We start from the raw sequence: 25660 nt of genomic DNA, 5'->3' as shown, positions 1-25660 counted from the left end.
CCATTGACTACCTGCGAGGGTTATTTTGGGTAGGAGTGAGGACAAGGAGGGGTGTCAATAATTAACACAACAACATAGTCTCGTTTCATGTGAATGAGAGGCTGAAGGTAGCCTGCTTCGGGCCTGTCGCCGGCCCTTGCGCCTTCACTTCAGTAGGGCCGAGGTGAGCAGACGGGTCGAAGGCGTTGACCAGCCTCATTTCGAATCTGGATTAACATTTTTTTTTTCTTCTGGTGGAGGACCCCCGCTGTAACCTCTTGTTTTTAGTTGTTATTAATGAGACGGGGAAGGCAACGAAACTGATTCACAATGACTGCCATGTGATTGTCTTTTGGACATGAAACTTGTACCATCAATCTATTTTATTTTGCCCGATATAAAGTAAATTCCACAATACAACCAATATTTACAATGCCATGTTATGTGTAAACAAATTTCGACATTGAATAATAAAAGTCCCATGATAGTCAGTAGTCAAAACACACACGTTAGTTATAAATAAAACGTAAGCGGCTGCACATATAACGTTGCAGCCTTTCATATAGTTTAAACCGTAACATGTCGACTCTTGTGACACTTATCGCTCGTTCTAACGAGCGTAGCTTTGTCTTGAAGCGCAAGAATTACTTACCTGCCAGTCACCCATTTTGCCCATTATTGACATGCTTCTCCTTCGTCTTCTTCTTGCTCGCGTTTTGGTCGAACCGCCGACTCGTGTTAGCTTATGGAACCTTCAGTCTCAAAGTTAAACCTTTGACTTTTTTTCTACCTGGACCAGATTGTCACACCTGGCCTAGGGAGGGAGAACGAGGGAAAGAACGGTGTGGGGCTACCTGCGAACGCATGCGCACTAGGGCGGGTGTGGAAGACAAGGCGGCAGAGATGAAATCAAGCCAATTCAAGTGGGACTCCTCCTGCCTGTCGTATTGTGTTTATTTTAGTTCAATAAAACTTACCGTATTTTAAAGAAATGAAATATTGTATAAAAGTATAGACATTTTTAACAAAGGAATATTCTTAGACAACCAAATTAATTACTTTGTTTTTAATCGCATATGCGATAGCTCTTAACTGCGTGTTACTCCATCCAGGTGATTTGGGCAGGAAGCAAAATATACCCTGGACCACTTTCTAAAATAATTAGGTGGTTTAATCTGACAAAACATTTAGTTGGCAATGAAGCGTAATTATATTTAAAAAAAGAAGTTAAATTTTGGTTATTGTTGCTTCACGTTATAAAACACTATAAAAGAAGTTATAAGCTACAAAGGTAAACATTGCCTCCTGCACTTCTTTGCAATGTGACGTCATTATTTATTTAGCCACTGTTTATTTCTAATACGTAGACCGCCCCAGGCCAACGACGAATGAGCTCAACTCTCTTGTCTTCTTAACACGCATGTAACCTGCCCACGCGCGGACTCACACACACGCGCGCACGCTCGTATACATACTCACGCACGTGCGCGCGCGCACACACACACACACACACACACACACACACACACACACATACACACTGGCACCTGCGCTTATAGTACTTAAAGCTCTTGATTTTTAATATGATGGTAATTTTAATTATTCAATGCAATTTCTGTTACTTGTACTGCATGCTTCTTTTTTCTTGCAGCAGCACGTTTCCACTGGCTCGTATATATTAAATACGTTGCTAATATTTCAAATGAGACATTTTAACAGCTGACCTTGTAAATGTGAATATTGTTTTAAAACTAAAAGAGTAGCGACTGTATTTCACTTTCTTAACTACTGTATACCTTTATTTGATCATCCAACTTGGTTGTCTGGCTTGTTATTCACCAGGCCCGAGGAGTATGATGTCGATCTAAACTGCAAGCTGTCTTTAATATGCGCCAGAAAATGCCTTCGGGCGCTCTTCGTATCCATTCATATTCAAATTATATTTACAACAGCGATACAAACATTGTTTTGTGTTTGTAGATAACAGGATTGTTGACTGTTGGCATTGATTGGTTTTCATACGTCCCTTTCTTTATGCGTACTTGCACCCGTGTGACTATCCTAATTAAAAAGATGTTCTATATATTTGCATTAAACAAAATTTATGATATTTTTAAAATAGCCCTTTAAACTTACTAAATCTTTTAACTTGTAATACATTACACGGGTCTTCTGAACAAATGGTTTTGAGCAAACATGTGCGAGCCCGAGGTGCACTAATTGTGATGTTCTAACGCCACCCTTTGACAGAAAAATGTAATGTAGTGAAGTGGCACCGCAGCACGATTAGTTTGATCATTTGGCGCCATCTTGCGCTTAAAAGTGAACATGCCATTCAAGCCCCCCCCCCCCCCCTCCCCCCCCTCAAAATAGCGACCAGGCACTAAGCATAAAAATACTCAACTTCCCATCATACATTTCGCCAAGGCTTGTGTAACATCAGTTAGCTTCCGGTATTAAACAAAGTCCAGACCACGACAGAGGATAAAAAAGACGTACAAGGTTTGTCTTATTTTGTGTCATAGCATTTTGATATTACATTACTCTATGTTCGATAAAGTCTAATGCTAACGCTTGTTAATTTTGAAACGCATGTTGATTTTGCTTGTATTAATCGTATTCGTGCCGTGGCAGTTGATCTTATCTTTGCAAGCACACGTACTAAAGATGAAACAAGTGTATGCTCACAATTTATAACGTCAGTCTCAATTTACTTTTTTTTTATCTGCATAGTTCAATAACAATTCGGCGTAGGTGCCGACTATTACGAATTCTGAATATGATTAGAACGACATCCATATTTGTTGTCACCAAATGACCTCGGCTCTACTTAATTGTGCTAAGCTCCCTCACGAAATCATTTGAGTTGAGGTAACTTTTATTCCTAATATGGACGTAGTGTAGTCTTAAGGCTGTTCCACATGCCGCAGTTTGTCTTGGTTTGTCCCATCTTAAAAAGCCGTAGAAATGAATGACAAGACCACTGGCACCCAAAGGTGTCAAATATGTCAGTGGACTGGGTGGGATTTGGATACGCCGCTCTCGTAACGTCGGGGGGTGTCATCGGCTATGTGAAAGCAGGTATGTGCAACTAATGTGCTTAGATAAGTTGTCTTCCATGTCAGATGTAGATGACGACCTCTCTTTTTGTGGCTTGCTTATTTCAAGGTAGTGTTCCATCCCTGGCTGCTGGGCTTCTCTTTGGTGGTCTCGCAGGTGTTGGTGCCTATCAGATCACCAATGACCCCAGTAATATTTGGCTGTCTGTAGGTAGGAGATATTTGTTTTAATTTAGACTTGTTTGCCTTTTTCAAAATCACATTTATAATGTAGTTTGGTGGTGCCTTTCAGCAACATCAGGCACATTGACAGGTATCATGGGCAAAAGGTTCTATGGCTCCAGGAAGTTCATGCCTGCTGGCATAATGGCTTGTGCAAGGTAGCTTGCATCATTGAATCAATTATTTTACATTACTGTCCAAATAATCTCATTTTGTTTGTGTTAAAAGTCTTCTGATGGTGGGGAAACTCAGCATGGTACTCCTCAACAAACCTCAGCAGTCCTGATGAAGAGAACCATTTCTCAAGTGCAGTCAGAAAAATGGAGCATTAGCTTAAATTAATATATTTGCTTGTGAGAAAAAAATAACAAAAAAGACAATTCATGCACCTACAGTATATTATTAATTCAAGCCATTGCTTCACTTAAAGTATAAATTCAATTCTACAGTATGTAAAACTCATTTTGAATAAAACGATTGTAAAAAAAAGCATCAACGTCTACATCGATATTTCAGTGTTTTATTTTATTTGTATAAAACTTGTACAAAACAAAGTTACAATAAATTGATGCCTATCGTATGCCATTACAGTGCAGACTTGTGCTGCCAGGTTTCTAAGGGGAATAAAAATGGAGGCAACTTCAGTGCACTACAAGCAATACTTGATAAATAAAGCTGGTATACGGTAGAAAATAGCGTGGGTAATACAGATCGCTGGACTGCACAATGACCCCCCCCCCCCCCCCCCCCCCACACACACACACACACACACACACACACACACGATCAGTCGGGTTGCAATATCAGTAGGGCATATTCAAAAATCGGGATGAGACTTTATATGCAATTTGTGGGGAATTCATTCATCAGACGCAGTAGAAATGTCAAATAGATTCCAGCTTTTCCTTCTAACTTTGGTTTTCAAGTTGAAGTAAACAGAACTTGACATTAAATGAAAGAAGAAACCACAAACAGAACGTAATAGTAACAATGAATCGAACCAAACGTCCAGCTAAACACATAGCTTATGTGGCGAGCCATGATAAGTTGTCATCGTCATCTGAAAATGGGGCTATTTTGACAGGAGTTCCAACCCATCTCTAGTGTGGAGAAAATGAAGCTGTTGCGCATGGATGTCAAAAAAACTAGGCAAGATGCAAACTGTTGAATCATTTTGAACAGTTTGCACAGCCTGAAAACATTAGCTAGCAAGTTAAGACATTAAAAAGTAGTTGTTGATCCACCAAACCACAGCAGCAATCAATCGTATCAACTTGATTTGATCATACACATTTGAGTAGCAATGTTCACACCGTGTCTAGGAAATGCCGATTGATGGAGAGTGTCTGTGAAGCTAACGGCTCTTTTGATCTCTCCGGGGATCATTCAAGGTCACCAGAGATTGCCAGATGTTGCAAGGAAATGTTGAACGTGTTCAAACATCTGATGACCTTGTGGTGACCCCTGACAACCTCGAGCAACCTTATAGGAAATCAAAAGAGCCACTACCTTCGCGACACTTGCCAGCGTTCACCTCTCCGCTGGATACCAGCTTTAAAGGGTCTGCATAATTGAAACTTAACTTTCTAAAGCTTTTAACTATGTTCGAATCTTAATATCTACATATTCTCAAAAGTATTAATTTTCTTCACTGATGCACTTTGAAGACTTCTTTGCTTATCTACTCAACCCCTCTGCCCAAGCAGATAGGAGTTGCGTCTAATTGGTATGTCACTGGTCGGAAGAATACCCTCGTAGCACCTCTACATCACCCCCATACCACCCATTCAAGCGTAAAATACACACCCACCTTATCAGAGAACACGTTCACATTTTTTACTTTAAGTTTAATTCGGGTGTTGGGGAGGAGAGACTTTGCACTGAGTTGGCCAAGTATACAGCAATATTTCATTTATTCGGTTCTAGTGTAGAAAAATGTCCAAGTGGCAAAAATATGTATTTGGGAGCACCCGGCCGGACAACCAACGTTATAGTACATAATTTACTTGCAGGCAGAACTGTTGTTATGAGAAGGGAATTTCACTGGGGACCAATTTGGTAGGGGAAATAAGTATTACTGTTGTGGCCTCTTTACCTTCTTTTTACTTTGTTGGCAACTCCAGTTCAATGTCAGTAAAACGCCTGGTTTTGGCTTTTTCATTCACTCCACATCTGACTTTCATTACTGCATGGTCAGCTTTAGATTGATGTCATGAAAGAGGGTGGCAGCCATACGATAAGAGGCGGGCTTTCAGTGAACGCTTGTGAGTGACCGGTGAACCGGCTCTTTTGATCTCCTCCAGGCTTAGTTGCCAGATGTTGGCTCTTGTCACAATTCTTTGCGAAAAGAGAGCACTCACACGTGCTTGTGTCCATGTGTTGGCAATGTAAAACTGATAAAAAGTAAAACTAATAAAATTGTGATACACAAACTACATTACCACCTGCCCTCCCCAATCAACAACTCCAACCATCAACTCACCATTAAAAAAGAAATATACCGCATTTTCACAGCCAAAAGACGTGCTGTATTCAAAGGCACAGTCTCAGTTGCAGGTGCTATTTCAGTATTTAACACACATACACACACACAAGACCGTATAATTGGGCGCTAGCCTAAAACCTGTGGTATCATGCATACATGCTTTCATGTTTTTAAAAAAGGCAGCAAGAGCAAAAGGTACAAGGTTACAAGGTACTAACGTTATTTATTTGTATTGTATCAATCCTCATCAAAGTCCGCATCTTCTTTATCTGATATGAACAACTGTGCAAGTTTCCCATCTCACATTTTTTTTTTAATCAATCCACATCAAAAATCCATATAAAGTCCTCATCATTTGTATCTGATATGAACAACTGCGCAAGTTTCCCACCTAACACGCCAAGCATTTTTACCCTCAGTCGAATGGTGACTTGTGTAAACATTTCTGCCAGCTGTTTATTAAGCATGAATCCTTTGCTGGAGTTGATCTTCCAACTTGCGCCACCTTGCCTTGTTTTTGCGGAAACTCAGCTGAGTTGTTCGGACTTGGTGAAACTTGTTTACTTGCTTTCTCCATTTGCAAACCATAGACTTGTTGATATTGACTCTCTGGCAGCTGCTCGATCCCCATTCTATTAGCTTGCAGTTTAAACTGTGCTTCGTATGCGCATCACTTTGTAGAGGTCATTTTTGAAGGCTATCCTCTTTAGCCAAATCGAGACATTGCACTGCCTGTCAACCTACGGTATCACAGTCAAAGGCCAATGTTGTAAAGAAGTCAGCCACTCCTTCAAAATAAACAGTGCTTAAGTTACAGGTAACATATGACACAATTGCTACACTTTTATTTTTGATGTTCTTCCTGGAAGCTTAGCCACGACAACACTCAACCAAGTTGAAAATCTTTGGTTGCCAGAGTGGGCAACACAGTTCTCTGATCTGAAACATATGCCGGCAGGAAAGGTTTTCAGTCAAGTCAGTCAACATTTACAGATTTTGGAACTCAGTGCATACATATGACACACCGCATCATAAGACGCCCCATCGATTTTAGCAATAACTTAAGACTTTTAAATGCGCCTTATGGCCGTGAAAATAACGTATACTGTATTTTTTTTTTTTTTTTTTTTTTAGCAGGTTCATTGGAAACACAACGGCACACAAGAATATCTCATATCACATTCAAATTTTCAATCCAACATCAGTGATTATGGTTTGAAATAACAATGGGACACACGATTGTAATGCTTTACTCAATCTGCCTTTACCAAAATAAATGTGTTCAGTCTGCTTTGAGATTATACTGTAAATTGAAGTCGGATGGTTGTTGGGAGAATGAACACGTATTTCTACATTTTTCTAACTGCTGAAGACTGCTGAACAATGGCTTTTAAAAGAAATTTCCCCAGCTGGCAGTGAAAGAAGAAACTCCTCCTGCACCAAGCTACCTATTTCCACCATATTTTGAAGTCCAGTCCACCCTGCCATGGACCGTCTGGACGGTGGGAGCTCTGGTCATGTGATTCCCAGAAGTCTTCCCCAAAACTGAGTAGCTGCTGCCTTTCACCATCTGAGTTCTGTCTGTCCCCCTCTTCCAACCATAATCTGGAAGAAAATTCACACATACAGACCAATGTCATATATATTTAGTGCATACGTAATTTGTATATCATAACAAATGTTGTCCAGTTCCACTAATCTAATGCATCTAGAATGAGTTAAAAGATAGGACTAAATGAGAGAAAATGAAAATGGCAATACCTTCATTACCTTCATTCAAAGAGGAGATGGACTTTGGTTTTGGACATTTTGTTTGGTCTTTTTTAATTTCAGGAGAAGAGGAAGGATTGACTGAAAATAAGACCAGTCAGGAGAAAACGTGCAAGTGAGTTTAAATCTGCATGCTCATGTTCAGAAAGTTTGAAACAAGACAAAGCAAGATTTTCCCTGCAAGAATCAACCAATTAACCCACACAAAGCTACAGTCTGTTGGGTGGAAATTAAAAAAAAAAAAGATGTGTTTACCTGTGTGATGGCGTGTTAAAGGAGCGAGCTGGATCCTCTGTCCTGAACCAACCGCTTTATTTTGTAATGAGGGAATAAAGCCAGTAGATAGGTTATACTTGGTGCTCACAAAATTCCCTGAAAAGGAAGGGAAAAAAATGTCAATTACCCCTACTGGAGAAACAACCCTGCTCAGCAAAAAGCAAGAATGCAAAAAGATTTGGAATAATATCCAAGATGCTGGTGATACAAGTTATTAGGATATGTTGTGATCTTTGTATGCAGCGCAGTTTGGTTTACCACCAAGTCAGTTCGGTAGTGACCTCCATTTAATTTGAATTTAGGCATTTGTAGGCCTGACACTAGTTTCAAAGACTGCAGTGAAAAACCGAGTGCATTGTCATCACAGCAGCACATCAATCAAATAACCGATGCCTGAAAACTGATTTTTCTTTGAAGCAATTATTTTTAGTGATCAAGCCAAACTAGCTTAGCAAATTTTCCATTCATTACCAAATTTAAAGAAGATACATTTTTTGGACATCATTTAATTGTGATGCTTTAGAGCAGGGGTGCCTGAACGTTTTTGCTCGAGATCTACCACAGACTTCAGTATTCCGTGACGGGACAACTCTTGCATACGGCTCACCGTAGGAGGCCGAACTAGAGGCGGAGTAGGTGCAGAGCCAAAGGTAGAGCGTGAGTGGCATTCACTGCGACAACTCAAACACACGCTACATTCTCACACCAAATTCCAGTGGAAACAGGACAAAATCATCAAGTTTTAGTGCATAGATGCACGCTGAAGTTTCAAGAGGGATTCGGTCAAGAATTCAAGGTCATTATTATCTAAAATAGCACTTTGAAAACGTGCAAAAATGGCAAATTACCTGAATTATTTATGTAAAATCAATAACTGCCCGTTTTTTTGCTTTCAACCAAGAATCTGGACTGTTTTAAGTCCATATGTATCAAAATAATACGTGATTTACGCATTTATGATTTACGGCAGCGTAAATTTACATTCAAACAATAAGGTAATTTTAGGCCAGTTTTCTGTTTTGGGACAAAAACATTTAGTAATTTAGATATTTTTGCGTTCTTACAAAAAAAAATGGCTTTTACTTGTTTTATGTTATATTTCAATCTAAAATTTTCATCTTTATTTAAGAAAGACAAAAATAAAAACACCTATCTTTCTTAAACAGAAACATGCTAAATATTGTAGTAGGTGGTTACTTTCTTCCTCCATACTGTATTAAATCATAGTGTATTGTACTATGGAAATCCTTTTATGGTGTACCTTTAGCTTTCTGGGAGAGGCTTCTTGCAAAATAGCTTTTAGACCCTTCTGTTGCTGTCCTGTCCAAATGACTTGACTTAGCATGCTTCATACTTTGTTAAAAAAAGACAACAACAAAAAAAATCACTAAAGGAGCCGGCAAGGGTGAGGACGGCCCGATTCTCGAGCCTGAAAGCACTGGCCAGCTGGGAGAACTACAAGTCGGTCAAGGCCGGCTACACGTTGACCCAGAATGTGCTGGTGCCCTCTTCCATCGAGAAGCAGAGCATGTTGAGGCCAGGGCAGGAGGTGAGGAGGGCAGAGAAGGGGACGTTGAGTATCAAGCAGGCCGTTTTGATGAGCAGTCAGAGGCCAACATCAAGTTCCTCCAGGAGATTGGTGAGATTTGCAAGGTACTGAACCATTTTTTAGTTCACTGAATTGAATCAATAGCAAGCTTGTTCAGTCTTATTTCTTATTTTATGAAACGTTTCAGGTTTGGGCCATCAAGGAGAAGAAGAAGGAGACAAAGATCGTCAGGCTGCCGACGCCCACCGCCTCGGCTATGTACATCACATTTAATGCCCTGCCGGCCTCCTGCAGAGACATTATCCTCCTCAAGATCCCCAGAGTCGAGTATGTGTGCCAGGGGAAGGCCAACTCTGATCGGACTGAGCCCTCCTTTGGCAAGTGCCGCACATGCTGGACCAGCATGCGGAACGTTATGGTGAGCAACAGGCTGACCCAGCACCTGCACTTGCTGAAGCTCATTGGGTTCCTCCCCAGGGACGTGTAAGCTGATCTGGATCGCGCCAAGGCAGAGGAAAAGGAGGATGACGAGGTAATCTTGGCCGAGCTTGCCAGAGAGCTGGCCAACAACCAGACGGACCCGTCAATGGAGAAGTTGCTCCTTGTTGCATCGGCAACTATGCTGGCTACCTGGCCCTTTGTGATGTTCGACGCCCTGGTCGAGATGGTGGACATGGGAGAGCTAGAGACGGGCTGGGGTTAGGGTTAGGGTCTTCCCATGGCCCACATGGCATCCTTCGGGATGTCATTGTGGGACTCCCTGATGTGCAGGGAGGACAAGAAGGTGCGCAGGTTGTGGTTCCTCTACCTTGCCATGCGCTACAGGCACCTGCTGGAGTTCCTGGTGGCCTCAGACCCGACCTTGCAGGGATACAGGTGCTAGAAGGGGCACAGGCTGGCCACCACTATCTTGCCACACATCAGCAAGTCCCTTTTTCAACTATTTTGGTGCCACTTTGGTTCCCTAAGGACAAACCTTCAGAAATTAGGAAGAACAGGGCCTTGGAGCAGCCGACCGGCAGGAAGAAGAGCAAGGTCAAGGAGGACAGGAAGGAGACAGCGATGGACAGGAACTTTTACAAGTCCAAGAAGCTGACCGGGGCCCACAAGTCGTAGGCCAACAGGATAAAGTGATTGTTGAAAGACGAGGGCCAGATAGCTGGCAAGGCATGCTGCGGCAATAGTGACATTGGAATTCAATTTAATTTATAATTGTACACAGAAAAATGCATTTTTTTTCGTTTGTTGAATAAAATTAAGATGTTTCTGCATGCTTTCTTCAAGTATAAATTTTCTGGTGTGAAAATTGAGTGATTTCTTTGCTGTTGAAAACTTCGGTCAAAATTGCACTAAATAAAAACAGGAAATTAAAACAAGTAGACAACTGATTGAGATCTTCAACATATGGATGGATGGATGGATAGAAAGAGACAAAGAGGTCTACCAATGGTTAGATGCTTATCAGTCTAATTAGTCAAATGCAACACTGTGCCCCTTAGAAGACACTGTTGTCAGTTTGGTTGGACTGCAAATTACCATCTCTTTGACTCCTCGAGCTCTTTTGGTTCTTCAGTGTAACTATGTATGCAAAAGCCATGTCTCCCACAGAGTTTACCTGCTTTTACATGTTAAGTGAACGCATAAAGCTTGTTGCATCAGTCCCCATGCTGGCTGTTAGTCCATCTCAGTTTACTTTCAATATTTGACAAAATAAATCACCTTTAATCACTTTCGACCTTCTGATAAATAGACTGGGCACTGGGATGGGACAAATGAGTGAGGGAGGGGCTCAGTGGGGAATCATTTAAGGAACAATTGTTTTATAGCCGACAGCCTGTATCTTATGAATAAGTAATGGGAATGGAGAGACGATGCGAGTACAAGAAGGCTGAGAAGAAGCAGGCACAGTGGGGGAGTGATATTGGTGTGTCTTGCCTACATGACAAATGAAATGTAGAGATCTTTAGAGCAGCAAACACTTGGGCTTGCCCCGATAACACCAGTTTCTCATTGGCTCTTTTAACCACAGCTAGTAAGATATGAGCAGCATCATTATCATTTAGCTCCTCTTCGGGATAAAACGAATAATGGGTGCACTGACAGAACTAAAAAAATAAGGCCTCTTACAATTCAAAGCGCTTTCTTTTTTTTTATGACTTGATGAAGAAAAAAAAACTTAAAAAGTCTTGTCTCAAACATATTTTGCACAATGTCGTTCAACATCCACGATAGTATCTGTCGGGCATCCTGGCTGGACATCCACTACATTAATCACATTACACAACATGAGATAGAGCAGCGACAGAGTCAATTTGATAAAATAAATCGCTCCACAGCACAGCCACTAACATCTACAGACAGACACCAATTTTTGTATACCTACACAGAAAAAATGGTGTGTTGAATGTTCCCAATTTTATTTCATCCGGTGGTTGCATAAAATAAAATCATCTGGATCCAGATAACTTTTTTCAATTAGATGTAAATTATAGTACAGATGACCCAAGGGAAAAGGATTTGTTTTTGCCATGTGAAGTGTAATTGGCAATTGGCAGTGTGATTGGCATCTTTATTTTCAGGCACTTTGATGCATAGTTTTTTTTTTTTCTGCTTAAACAAAACTTTAACCTGCACAAATGCTGCAAAAAAACATCCCATTTGCTGATTTTTTTTTAATATTGCTCTTTCCTTGAGTCAGTGTTAAAAAGGATACAGTTTAAGGTATACTTATACAATTTTTATAGACAATAATTTTATTTATAGTCGGGATGGCAAGTGGTTGAGAGCGTGAAAAGTTTTTTTTTTCTTTTTGGGGGGGATTTGCAAAATATAATTGAGAAGCACTACCTTAACTCAAGATCAGTCAGGTCGTTGACACATCTTGTGGTATTTTACAGTTCTAGAAAAAGCATAACAATTTTTTTTTTGGTGAATAGCTGATGAAAGGTTCAGAAAAAATCATTTGTGAAAAGCGAACCACAAATGGTTCACTTCGATGTTACTTCCATCCCTCTACACAGGAATAACACCAGATGGTGGACTAGAATATCTGAACGTTGTTTTCCTTGGCTTTACCAAACTTCTTCCATACCCGTTGTAAATAACCATATTTTCAAAAGTAACGATCATATTTTATTGTGATTTTTGGAGCATTACTCGTAACGCCTGGTTTTGTGTTACACACTTTTTTTTTTTTTTGTTGTACTTCCAATGTTGTGATGTGGATAAAAGGTAGCTTGATCAAGGATTTGGCACAGAGCTTTTGAGTTTGCACATGGGTACAAGCAAATCCCCCCCGAAGAGACAACAGGTGTGTTTTTAATGCATATTTAATTTTATATATGTTTTGTTTATAATCATAACGATGTTTGTAACGATCATTTGACACCTTCGCTGTTGTGTTTTGTATGCCTAAGTTTGTCCCTTCAGGGATTTGGTTACGGCTAAGTGTGTGTCTATGTCAACTAGAGTATAATACAATTTGAAGTGCTTATTGTTGTTGTCTCCTGTTTCCTCCTTTTCCGCCTTTCTACAATATAACAAAGAATATCACAAAGTGGCGACTAGGATGGGATTGCACCGTTTACTGCCTGCAATGCCGGCTATCAGCTGCAGTGTGGACGGTCTGTACTATATCGGAGGGATACTATATGAGGAAAGGACATAACGCAGTAAGTCATGGAAAAAAAAAAAAAAAAAACGACAATAAGTACAGCAAACTGGAAGAAATTAGCACAGGGTTAAGGTTAATTGCTGAAAGAAAAATCTCAGAATGGCCGCGCTGGTCAGAAATACTCGTCTATTTGAAGAAAATATAGAACAATGGAGTTCTTACATGGAAAGATTTGGGTATTTTGCCCTTGCTAACAACATTAACAACATGTTAATTGTCCCAATATTTTTATGTGTTATAGGAGGAAAGACATCCAACCTGCTGCGCAGTTTAATGCAACCAGCCGAGAGACATAGTCCCTGCAGCATGTCCTGGGTTGTCCCCAGGGCCTCTTCCCAGTGGGACATGCCCGGAACACCTCACCAGGGAGGCATTCGGGAGGCATCCTAACCAGATGTCCAAACCACCTCAAATGGCTCCTCTCAACACGGAAGAGAAGCGGCTCGACACTGAGTGCCTCCCGGATGACCAAGCTCCTCACCCTATCTCTAAGGGAGAGCCAAGACACACTGCAGTGCTAACTCATTTCGGCCGCTTGTATCTGGCATTTCATTTTTTTGGTCACAACCCACAGTTCGTGACCATAGGTGAGGGCAGGAACGTAGATTGACCAGTAAATAGGGAGCTTTATCCTTCGTCTCAGCTCTCTTCACCACGACAGAACGGTATAGAGTCCGCATTACCGCAGACGCCGCACCGATCCGCCTGTCGATCTCACGTTCCATTCTACCCTCACTTGTGAACAAGACCCCAAGATACTTGAACTCCTCCACTTGGGACAGGACCTCTTCCAACTCCCAAACCGGACTCCCTCAATGCTTCAGCTGCCCCTAGAAATTCTGTCCATAAAAGTAACAAACAAAATCAGTGATGAAGGGCAGCCTTGGCGAAGCTCAACCCCCACTAGAAACGAATTTGACTTACTGCCTATTCTTGACATCGGTGGTACGCGGATCGAACAGCATATCAGGGCGTTCGGTACCTCGTACTCCCAAAGCATCCCCCACAGAACTCCCCGAGGGACACGGTCAAACGCTTTCTCCAAGTCCACAAAACACATGTAGAGTGGATAGGTGAACTCACATGCACCCTCAAGGATCCTGCCAAGGGTGTAGAGCTTTTCCACTGTTCCACAGCCGGGACGAAAATCAAACTACTCTTCCTGAATCCAAGATTCAACTTCCAGACGGACCCTTCTCTCCAGCGTCCCTGAATAGACTTTACCAGGGAGGCTGAGAAGTGTGATCTCTCTGTAATTAGAACACACCATCCGATCCTCCTTCTTAAAAAGGGGGACCACCACACCAGTCTACCAATCCAGAGGTGCTGTCCTCGATGTCCATGCAATGTTGCAGAGGCGTGTCAGCCAGGAAAGTCCTACAACATCCAGATACTTTAGAAACTCTGGGTGGATCTCATCCACCCCAGGGGCCTTGACCACCTCTATGACTTCAGCCCCAGGAGCTCCCACCTCGGAGCCTCCAGACTCTGCTTCCTCAGGGGAAGACGTGTTGGTGGAATTGAGGTCTTTGAAATATTCTACTTACCGGTTCACAAAGTCCTGAGTCGAGGTCAGCAGCGCCCCATCCCCACTATACACAGTGTTGATGGTGCACCGCTTTCCCCTCCTGAGACCCCAGATGGTGGACCAGAATTTCTTCGAAACAGTCATTTTCCATAGCCTCACCGAACTCCATCCACACCCATGTTTTTGCCTGACTGCTGAAGCCGCACACTGCTTGGCCAGTCGGTACTTGTCAGTCCCACTGGCCAAAAAGGCCCAATAGGACTCCTTCTTCAGCTTGACGGCATCCCTTACCGCTGGTGTCCACCAGCGGGCTTGGGAATTGCTGCCACAACAGGCAGCGACCACCTTACAGCCTCAACACCTATCAGCTGCCTCGACAATGGAGGTGCGGAACATGGTCCACTCGGACTCAATATCTCCCGCATCCCCCAGGACGTGCGAGAAATTCTGCCGGAGGTGGGTGTTGAAACTCCTTCTGACAGGGGATTTTACCAGATGTTCCCAGCAGACCCTCACGATATGTTTGGGCCTACCAGGTCTGACTGGCATCCTCCCCTACCATCAGAGCCAACACACCACCAGGTGGTGATCAATTGACAGCTCCGCCCCTCTCTTCGCCCGAGTGTCCAAAACATGCGGCTGCAAATCAGATGATACGATCACCGAACTGTCAATCATCGAACTGTGGCCTAGAATGTCCTGGTGCCAAGTGCACATTTGTACACCCCTATGTTTGAACATGGTGTTTGTGATTGACAATCCGTTAAGAACACAGAAGACCAATAACAAAGCACCAGTTGGGTTCAGGGGGGGCCGTTCCTCCCAATCACACCCCTCCAGGTCTAACTGTCATTGCCCACATGAGCATTGAAGTCCCTCAGCAGAACGAGGGAGTCCCCAGAGGGAGCGGTCTCCAGCACACCCTACAAGGACTCCAAATAAGGTGGCTGCTCTGAACTGTTGTTTGGTGCATAAGCGCAAACAACAGTCAGGACGAGTTCCCCGACCCGAAGGCGGAGGGAGGCTACCCTCTTGTCCACTGGGGTAAACCCCAATGTACAGGCGCTGAGCTGGGGTGCAATAAGTATGCCCACAACTGCTCTGCGCCTCTCACCGCGGGGAACTCCAGAGTGGAAAAGAGTCCAACCCCTCTCAAGAGTACTGGTACCAGAGCCAAAGCTGTGTGTGGAGGAGAGTCCGACTATATCTATTCGGAACTTCTCAACCTTACACACTAGCTCAAGCTCCTTCTCTGCCAGAGATGTAATATTCCATGTCCCAAGAGCTAGGTTCTGTAGCCAGGGATCAAAGTGCCAAGGCTCCCGCCTCTGACTGCCGCCCAGCTCACACTGCACTGACCCCTATGGCCCCACCCACAGGTGGTGAGCCCATGGTAAGGGGGACCTATGCTACCTCTTTGGGCTGGCCTGGCTCGCCAGTGAGTCCCACCTCGAGGCCTGGCTACAGAGGGGGGGCCCGGTGACCCGCGTCCAGGCGAGGGAAACCTAAATCCATTTATTTTATTCATCATTAAGGGTCAAAGGACCGTGCTTAGTCTGGTCCCTCACATAGGACCTGTGTGCCATCGGTGACCTTGCCAGGGGCATAAAGCCCCAGACAATATAGCTCCTAAGATCATTGGGACGCGCAAACCCCTCCACCATGATAAGGTGACGGCCCAATCAACCCAACTGAATCTTCAAATACAGGAGCAACTGGCCAGCTATCCTACTGTTGTCGTAGAAGACATCAGGCGCCAGAGTGTTGGTGCAAGGACACTAACCTGTAGGAATTGTGCCAAGAAAGGTCACATCAAACACGTCTGCAGAAGTAAGACTACACACGCAAGCAGTTTGCTGAAGAAAAGAGAAGTGAGTTTCACAGAAACAAAAAGAAACGTGAATAAATTGGAACATGAACCAGATAGAAAGAATGATTGTGAATCTGATGAAGATGCCGTGCATGTTTTATCTGTCATGGAAAATGATAATGATGGATACCGGGTCACACCACTACTTGAAAATAAAACAGTGCAGGTGCAGGTGGACACGGGTTCATGTGTATCCCTGGTATCAGAAGTTGTGTACTAAAGGAAATGTGTGTTTTTTTTAAATGCAATGTATCAATAAAATAGTGTGTTCATGGAACTGTGTTATTCTAGTAAAGATTGAGACAACTTCATATCTGTATGAAGCAGATATAGTCTTGGCCCAGGACAAATCAAAACTAGTCGTCACCTTCAAAAGGAACAAATGGCATCCCTGGACACAACATTCCACCATGAACAAAAGGAGAGTTTGTGGCCATCAAGAGAAGATATCAGTCAGGTTTTATGGTGCTCAGACTTCCTCCCTCTTCAAAGAATGGTCGGCACAACAAAGACTTTTGAAGACACCATGAAAGGTTGCCATTTTCTGCTACGACCTGTGGCAGGACTGGCCTGAGGCCTCGTGAACTTTCCCACTCTGTCTGGATTAAATCAATTGTTTCACTATGTTGTGGTATGGGCGATCTTTCAACAAAAACAAACACGCTAGGAACTAGTTTGATGCGAGAAGTTTTTCTAGGTTCCTTTAGGACCAAGAGAAGCGGAATCACTTTTCTCTCCAAGAGGCCAAGCTGAAATGGAGGACATACACTAGTGAGCCTGTTTCAGTGTTGGGAGCTGTAAATGTGGCCCTGTAATACAACAACCAAAAAGAGACTCTTCCACTGTACATTATCTCAGGAAACCATCCAGTCCTGCTGGATTGCCGGTGGCTAAAAATAATTAAATTGAACTGGCAAGAAAAGTTCATGGTTAGGGAGGGAGAAACTTGCAGGACATTGAAGAAGTATTCACAGGATTTTAACAGAGAACTAGGCAGCATGAAAGACATCATAGTTACGTTGACAGTTAAACCCGGTATCACACCAAAATGTCTGCAAGCTAGGCCTGTTCCATATGTGAACAGGCCGAAGGTTGAGGCTGAATTGGACAGATTAGTGAAGACTGGAGTTCTGGAACCAGTAAGCACAAGCGAATGGGCAACATTAATTGTTCCGGTCGTGAAAAAAGATGAAGCTCCAAGAATCTGTGGTGATTTCAAAGTAACTGCGAATCTGGTTTTGGAAACAGAAAAGTATCCACTGCCTTTCATTGTTGACTTCTTCTCATGTTTGGCAGGAGGGCAGAGGTTTAGTAAGATAGATTTATCACAAGCATATCTTCAGATGCATGTGGAGCATGAGTCACTGGAGCTGCTGACTATAGTGAGACACAAAGGACTGTATAGGTACCAGAAGCTCCCCTTTGGGTCACCTCTGCTCCACATTATTTCAAAGAGCAATGGATCAGATCAACAGGGGACTTAAAGGTGTTCAGTGCTACCTGGATGACCTGCTCATCACAGGATCAGATGAGCAGTCACACTTTAGGAATTTGGAGGCTACCCTACAACGACTGGAGGAGTCTGTTCTGAAAGTCCGAAAAGACAAGTGTGAGTTTTTCAAACCATTTGTTGAGTACTTAGGACATGTAATTGACAGCACAAGTCTCCACAAAGCACCATCAAAGGTGAAGGCAATTCTGGAGGCTGTATCCCCCAAAAATGTGCAAGATCTGTGTTTAACCTCGCTAGTTGAAGTTGAAGCCACTACATGAACTGCTTAACAAAACAGGAACATGAAAATGGACAGACAGATGTGAGACGGCTTTCCCACTTTTTCCTGAAATTGCCACTTCAGCTTGCATGTGATGCCTTATGCAGCTGGGGATCAGACCGCCCAAGTCACCGCTTTGGCTGCCATCCAACTCACAGGGCACCTGGCCCGTATGGGCCCGCCCACGGGTGGTGAGCCAATAGAAAGGGGGACCCACGTTACATTTTTAAACTGTGCCCTGTCAGGCCCAATGGCTTCGGGCCGGGCCCCCAAGCACTCACCAATGAGCCCCGCCTGTGAGCCCCATCTCCAGGAGTGGCTCCTGAGTCGGCCCCAGGTGACCTGCGTCTGGGTAAGAAAAACTGTCACCCAAGTGTTTGCTATGAGCCATGCTTTGTCTGGTCTCTCATCTAGGACTTGTTTGCCATGGGTGTCCCTGCCAAGGACCATTAAGCCACAGACTACTTAGCTCCCAGGATCATTGAGACACAAAAACCCTCCACCACAATAAGCGAGAGCATGGAGGAAAAAGCCCAAAACATAGCATTTAATTTCGAACAGCTAGAGTAAAGCTATAGGAATATTTCAAAAAATAGCTTAAAAAATATATAAATAAGAGGGGTTTTGATCTGTTCCCACCCTGTCACCACCCTGATGGTTGCTGTTACGACTAATTTTTTAGAAGTTCAGAACAATGATTTTAAAATAGCCTCTGAAATGGCACACATTTCAAAGGCAGAGCTGCACCATGTTTGTTTGCAAAATGGTAGTTTACTAGCGTACAACTAACATTTCTTGATGCTCTACCTAATATTGTAAGTTCGATCTCGAAGCCACTGCACTGTTCTCAAAAGATACGGGGAAACAAATGGTTAATTGAAAACAGTGGTGTATAAATTGCATTGACAAAGGTTGTGCAAAATCCTGATGCTTCAAAAATTATACTACCCTAAATTACTGAGCTAAAATAATAATAATAATAATAATAATTAAAAACAAAAAAAAATAATTGTGATTATTCTGTAACTTGTTCAGGCCAGTGGCAGACTGGTTAGCATGTCTGTCTCATCGTTCAGAATCGCTCAGAGCTTAATCAGGCCTTCCTGTGTTCACATGTGTCTACTCCGGGCACTCTGGTTTCATCCCACATTCTAAAACATCCATGTTATTTTGCACACTCTAAATTGCCTGTAGGTGTTGATTGTGAATGTGAATGGTTCTTTGTCTCTGTGTGCCCTGCTATAGGCTTTCAATCAGTCCAGGGTGTTCCCCGCTACTGTACGAAGACAGCTGGGATAGGCACCAGCAAGCCTGCAACCCTAGTAAAGATAAGAGGTTAATTAAAATGGATAGATGGATGTTCTTTAACTTTATTTTTTTAAGACACTGAAATAAACAAAAAGTCAAAAATGGTACTGAAGGACAGTAAATGAATTCAATGATTAAGAAGTCTGGTCCAATACCTTTTGTTCATTCTAAATGAAGATCAAGTTCAGTTCGGATACAGAGGACCCTCGGACAGCACACAATCAATGGCCAATCAATGAGCAATGTCTTCATTTGTGTTATGATGGTGTTTTACCTGGATTGGCTCTATTGACAGATAACCCTACTCCAATGGGAACCAGTGCCTTGTTTACAGTATTCGAAGAGTTCTCCCACAAGTCCCGTAATGTCATTCCGCTCAGCGCCTTTTCGCCTGACGTTGCCTGAAGCTTGCCGATCAAACCTTGAAAAACAGACAAACGTGATTGTGTGACTTGCCATCTGAGACTGTAACATAACTCACAGTGAAGCAGCCTTACCAGGCTGGTATCTTGATTGGCTGAGGTAATGCTGACGTGCAGTTGATCCTGGGAGATTGGGGTCCACTGGACCAACCTTAATATTGTTAGGTAGTTTTGTAATTGTGCTGAAGGAATACAGGGGTTTATGCTCTCTGGCCCTAAATGGTTAGAAAAAAAACATGTATCACCAAATATAGCTAGATTTGTACATTTTGAGGCAAAACTCCATCACATACTGTGGCCGAAGTTTCTTTGAATTTTTCTCCTCCTCGGAGTTCCCCAAACTGGGTTTCTTGGAGTGGGAGGCGGCTCTGTCTGATTGATCAGGATCACTTATGCTATCTGACGTCTTGGCTGCTATCTGGCCCCAGCGTCGTCTTCCATTCTTCACCACGCCCGGCCCAACTGAACCAATTTTGTTTTCATTGCCCACCGATTCTGCCTTCTGCGGGAGAGTGAGCCATTGGTGTGTATATTAAAGAGTGCCATTATAACAAATAACTGGATTTTTTAGACAGTATAATTCAAGTTCAAAGGGACTCACTACATGGTTGATGCAGTCAGGCTTACTCGCCGCTTGAGGCAAAATCATTTTTTGCAGAACCTGCTCGGTGCTTTGGGATAATGATTTAGAGGCTTTGTTCTCAGAAGAGGACTGTTTGAGGTCCACCTTAGAATCTGAGACCTGTTTAAGTAGTATTTGTCGAGTCTGGACCTTGAGAGCCTCTTGGCTGTGCAGACGAGGACCTAATACCTGTCCAACCTTAAAGTATGGGTAGCGTAGGGCCTAGCCAGAGAGTACACATTTAAACATACCCCACAAAATTAATAATTTTGTAATGTCACCCACACAGGAAGGTGTGGTCGTGGATGCTGCCGTATTTACCTGAGCAGCAGTGGGTCGCTTTTTGGGATCCCACTGCAGCAGGTCCTTCATCAGTGTTATGGCCTCTTTGCTGGCATTGGGAATGAGGGTCTTCAGGGGGGTCGGCACACATTGAGGGAAGCGATAGTTCATGGCTAAAGCCAGTTGGTAGCCCTCCGGCCAATCCAGCTGATGAAAAAGACAATAAAATGCATTAGAATATTCAGTCATCTTTTTTAATATCCTGTTCAATGTCAGTTTTTTCCATAAGTATTTTTTAATTCATACAAACATTCAAATTTGTTTCTCCCCTATGTCTCACCTTCTTGGCAGTTCCTAGGACTTGGCAGATCTTGAAAATCTCATCCACTTCACTGTTCCCAGGGAAAAGAGGCCTGAGTGTATAGAGCTCTGCCATGATGCATCCTACAGCCCATAAGTCAATGGGGGAGCTGTAAGTAGATGACCTGAGCAGAACCTCAGGTGCGCGGTACCTGGGCAGAGAAAGAAATCTCAGGTAAATACAAGAGAAGACAAAGAATGGACAAAAAGCAAAAGATCTCACCATCTTGTTGACACATAGTCGGTATAGGGAGGTTTGGAGCGGATTTCCCGAGCAAGTCCAAAATCTGCTATTTTGACCAGTTCTGGGCCCATACACAAGAGATTTTCTGGCTTCATGTCTCGGTGGAAGAAACCTGGAATCCATATTTTAGATTCTATTTAAGCAGAGAAAGTTATGCTGATACTAAATGAGGAAAAAGACCTGGACAAAAAGTAAAACATAATTGCTGATGATATGTAAATATTATGATAGATGTCACAGTAAATTTCAATATGTTTTGTCCAGCTCTTTCTTGCGTCACTGGAGAAATTTTGTCAATTTTGTTATTTGCTATAGTGAAACCTCGAAAGTCATACATTGTCTACTTTATTAGGTGACATAGGTTGACGTTCATGTTATTCTAAATTCAAAATATTTTTTCCTATGAGAAGAATTTAATTGACCTGAATGGGTGCATGCTTAAGTTTTTAAAAAAAATGTAACAAATCTTAATCCACTCTGAATGCTGCATTGTGTAGACTTAAGAATTGCCATTAACTGGGGTTACATCAATTCAGCACACGCACTACGATGTCTCAGAGAGGCTATTCTTTGGAAGCATTTGCCAGCTGCTCTTTTTGGTCGTTCTTTCAAACATAAATGCTTGTTGTATCACTGTGTCTTTGCTGTCGTTTTCTTTTATGTTGGGTAGGTGAACTCAAATGCGTAGATTTTTTTTTTTTTTTTTAAATAATATATTGTTTTAACTTTTTGAGCACAGCCATTGATTCACACCTTTTCAATTGTATTTGATAGTTGTTCCATAAATTGACCCCTCGAACAGAAACACACATTTGCTTGCTGGTGTCTAGCAAAAAAATAAAATAAAATAAACATACAAACAAAAACAAAAAAAACACACACAGATAAGCCTCACTGGACTATAGGCCACAGGGCTAAAAACATGAGGAAAAAGTTGCATCTTATAGTCCGAAAAATATAGCAGTCATCTTAACTCCCATACCAATCGTTGTGCACCGTCATGAAACCCTAACCCGTGATGCAGACCCCCTTTTTCTTCCTTCTAATTAACGATTGCCATACAAAGCTACAATTTACTCTTTTTTTTTTACGTTTTTATTTGCGGCATACAAACCAAAGACTTGCTCAGCATACAAGACACAAACCTACATCCAAAACATAATTTTAATTGCTTCCAATACACCTAAGATGCGATTTTAAGGTGTTGTTAATTACTTATAAAATTTTACACGGTTTAGCTCCTTCCTATCTCGTCGACCTAGTATCACTATATGTTCCGTCCCGACAACTTTGGTCACAAAATGCTGGTTTGTCATTGACCCCACGGGCTAAAAAGAAGTCAGCCGGATCAAGGGCCTTTTACATTTGCGCGCCAGTACTATGGAATGCCCTACCTATGGAAGTTTGCGTCGCCACCTCAGTAGAAATCTTTAAATCCCGACTAAAAACACATTTATACTCGCATGCATTTAGTTAATGGGTCTGTCTGCAGCTTTATTCTTCTTTTTCCTGCCCCCTTCTCCCAGCTTGGAGAGGGAGCTAGCTAGATGGTGAAGGATGACTTGATCGCCCTCATCTGGCCCTGCGCTGATCAACGATCACAGGTTAGGAGATCGACCATCTGCGGTCCATTTGGCTGGACTCTGGGAAGCCCAATGGCTCCGCCTGCTGTCAAGACATCATTTATAGCACAATATGTTTTCTGTAATCTATATTGTGTATCTGTATTTGCCTGTATTGTGGATCTGTATCTGTCTGTATTTGGTACATGCAGCATCCACTTCAACCTGTGGGCCTGGAAGGGGGCTCCTCCCACCTGTGGTCTCTTCTGAAGGTTTCTGATTTTCTCCAAATTTTTTCCTTCCCCTTTTGGCAGCTTTGACAGAGGACGCTGTTGTGTACCTTACACCGAAAAGATGTCTCTGTATGACTTTTTTATCAAAAGAAGTCTCGACATGACCTCTTTTCACCTGTGAAGCCCTTTGAGACTTTGTTGATTCAGGGCTCTAAAAATAAAATTTGATTGACTGATTGATTGATTGATTGATTGATTGAATTATGTTGGCAAAAGTTTTCCTCCTTCGCTTTCCGTAGCTAAAAGAAACATGACTGCTCACATCTGAGTGGCGCTCCCCATGTAACATAAATATTGATTACCAGACCTACGATTATATATATATTTTAAAAATGTTTAAAATGTTGATTCGATAGAATACATTTATTTACACCTATTTACGCCACATTTATAGTGGGTTTTTAAAATGAATGACTGCCTAAATATTAAAACATTGTCCCTTTATGTTGTATTGTAAAGTGTTAACAGTTTTATCCACACAAGTATAAACTGTGGTTAAAGACTATCATAAAATTAGTTGTTACCCATTATCTTCCAGGTGGATTATCGGCACAAATATTTGGCATTTTGGAAATAAAGATGTACCATTTTATTATTTTATATTATTTTTTATTATACATATTTTAATATTTTGTTTTGAAATTTTGGAGAACTTTATTTACTCTAAAAAACTCTTGGGAGCTATTCACTTGTTTTTAATTACCTTTTTACAAAATGCAAATGATCCAGGGAGTTCCCCAAACGTTTTGTTAAAATTTAAAAAAAAAATTTAAAATGTCAAAAATGTATATAAAATAATATTTAAAAAACACATTATGCAACTCTGAAAGTATGTTTGTTAAAAAAAAAATAAAAATAGCAACAAATTTAAAATTTGAAATTTGTATATATCATTAGTTCTAAAAATTTTCATTGACATTTTTTTTTTACTTATATTGACAATTAATATTGGATCCATATATACTGTATGCTTTCTTGACAACTGATAAGCGATATGGGCACTGAAATAAACAACCCGTCTATTATAATTGAAATTTAACTAACTGCTCATAATTACTCCCTGCTCGTTCTCTGGTTATCATTAGTTTTCCCCTTTTCCATCATTGGCACCCTTCTGTGGTGGCATCGGAAAAAGAAAAAAAACATGGGAAGTAAATCCTTTGGTTGGTCTAGATCAGGGGTCCCCAATCACCAGTCCATGGCCCAGTACCGGTCCGCACCCTAAATAATTACCGGTAATTATTTCTGTTTTATGTATTATCTGAGTCTGAAAAAAATATTTGATTTCGAAAAACTTTTATTTTTAAAACTGACCAGATTGTCTTGAATTAATTTTGGTGACTTGGGCACCAAATTTCACCTATAAGATAGCAAACACAAAATGGCAAGGAATGGATCCATGACCTATTTTCTTAACAAACCAGGTCAATTGAGCACATCAGTGCAAGAAGATGATCAACTGCAAATTAAGTATGTTTGAGAAAAAAGTACCGTATTTGCACTATAAACATTTTTCTCCTGATTTGAGCCCCGCGGTTTATAGTCCAGTGCGGCCTATGAGATAGATTTTTTTGCAAGCCACTAAGAGACAGTCCAGCAGTAAAACAAATGTGTGCATCTATCTGTCATTTTGTGGAACATCTATGAAATACAGCTAAAAACATGTGATGCAAAGGCTGTATTCAAAATGAATTTTAAAATTAAATGCTAAAATTATGTATAAAATAAATGTTTGTGATGTGTAATTTGATATATATGTGATTGTATCTATACGTATGTATGATTGTATATATGAATTATTTGCAATGTGTTTATATGTTAACACTGTTGCTGTAAGCGGGCAATTAAAAAAAAATCTTGTAAATCTGTGTAAATCTTTCAAATAGCATCTTTCTGTGTAAATATCTGATGTTATGTCCTGCGGCTTATAGTGCGGTGTGGTTTGTCCATGATAAAAAAAATGGTTATAGTGGCAGCTTATAGTCCGAAAAATACGGTCTGTTCGGGAGCAGAATATCCTGAGATCAACACCACAGCACTCAAAACCCTATTGCCATTTCCGACATCCAAACAGTAAAGCATAGTCGACTGGATATAAGCAAGACAATTTGGGTGTCATTGTCGCCACATTGGCCCAGATGGGCACGGCTTGTTGCAGAGAAACAAGCTCAGGCTAGTTTGATGTTAATGGTGGATTCAAATTTTATGTGCACTTTATATTCATTTTGTGTTGTATCTTGATGTTAATTTAGGTGTGGTTACACCCTGTCCAACGGATAAAATTGTCAAGTGTTGACAATGATATGGTTAGAATGGCAAGGTTTGTTGTTTTATTATGAGGCATTTTTTCCAAAAATATGGTTAACTTATTTTATGCTAGCCAT

At 41.7% G+C, this 25660-nt stretch overlaps 2 protein-coding genes and 1 long non-coding RNA gene across 9 annotated transcripts in view; 2 read left to right on the top strand and 1 right to left on the bottom strand.

Annotated features, from left to right (window-relative positions):
• The first annotated feature begins 2380 nt into the window (after positions 1–2380).
• Positions 2381–3772, top strand: tmem14ca (transmembrane protein 14Ca). Of its 4 annotated transcripts, none has more exons than XM_088441845.1 (5): positions 2381–2481; positions 2976–3060; positions 3148–3249; positions 3331–3418; positions 3489–3772. In XM_088441845.1, the coding sequence occupies exons 2-5, from the start codon at positions 2985–2987 to the stop codon at positions 3544–3546; spliced, it is 324 nt and encodes a 107-aa protein (XP_088297971.1). In that variant the 5' UTR covers positions 2381–2481; positions 2976–2984; the 3' UTR covers positions 3547–3772. The 4 variants fall into 4 exon arrangements, with proteins under 4 accessions (XP_088297971.1, XP_088297973.1, XP_088297972.1 ...); XM_088441847.1 differs by having other exon boundaries at positions 2420–2481; positions 2939–3060; XM_088441846.1 differs by having other exon boundaries at positions 2428–2481; positions 2945–3060.
• mak (male germ cell-associated kinase) overlaps positions 3767–25660 on the bottom strand; it is a 33426-nt gene continuing 11532 nt past the window's right edge. Inside the window, exons 6-15 of the mRNA XM_088441843.1 lie at positions 21401–21533; positions 21158–21329; positions 20857–21024; positions 20515–20757; positions 20207–20415; positions 19989–20128; positions 19766–19912; positions 7771–7887; positions 7507–7596; positions 3767–7350 (exon numbers count right to left, since the gene is read on the bottom strand). Of these exons, the coding sequence (XP_088297969.1) occupies positions 7190–7350; positions 7507–7596; positions 7771–7887; positions 19766–19912; positions 19989–20128; positions 20207–20415; positions 20515–20757; positions 20857–21024; positions 21158–21329; positions 21401–21533 (1580 nt within the window). The 3' untranslated portion in view covers positions 3767–7189. The remainder of the gene's footprint in view (positions 7351–7506; positions 7597–7770; positions 7888–19765; positions 19913–19988; positions 20129–20206; positions 20416–20514; positions 20758–20856; positions 21025–21157; positions 21330–21400; positions 21534–25660) is intronic.
• Positions 4028–25144, top strand: LOC148407608 (uncharacterized). 4 transcript variants are annotated; one of them, XR_015868679.1, is made up of 7 exons: positions 4028–9444; positions 9528–9758; positions 9818–13011; positions 13255–16412; positions 19429–19518; positions 21169–21352; positions 22948–25144. It is a non-coding gene; the product is annotated as an uncharacterized LOC148407608 (long non-coding RNA). The 4 variants fall into 4 exon arrangements; XR_015868678.1 differs by having other exon boundaries at positions 13255–18535; XR_015868677.1 differs by having other exon boundaries at positions 13255–19518; positions 21220–21352.

This window comes from Hippichthys cyanospilos, chromosome 19, assembly GCF_059441005.1.
Source record: "Hippichthys cyanospilos isolate Australia breed blue-spotted pipefish chromosome 19, RoL_Hcya_1.0, whole genome shotgun sequence".
Lineage (NCBI taxonomy): Eukaryota > Metazoa > Chordata > Actinopteri > Syngnathiformes > Syngnathidae > Hippichthys > Hippichthys cyanospilos.
The sequence above is the reverse complement of the archived record's forward strand: the minus strand, read 5'-3'. Positions and strand labels throughout refer to the sequence as shown.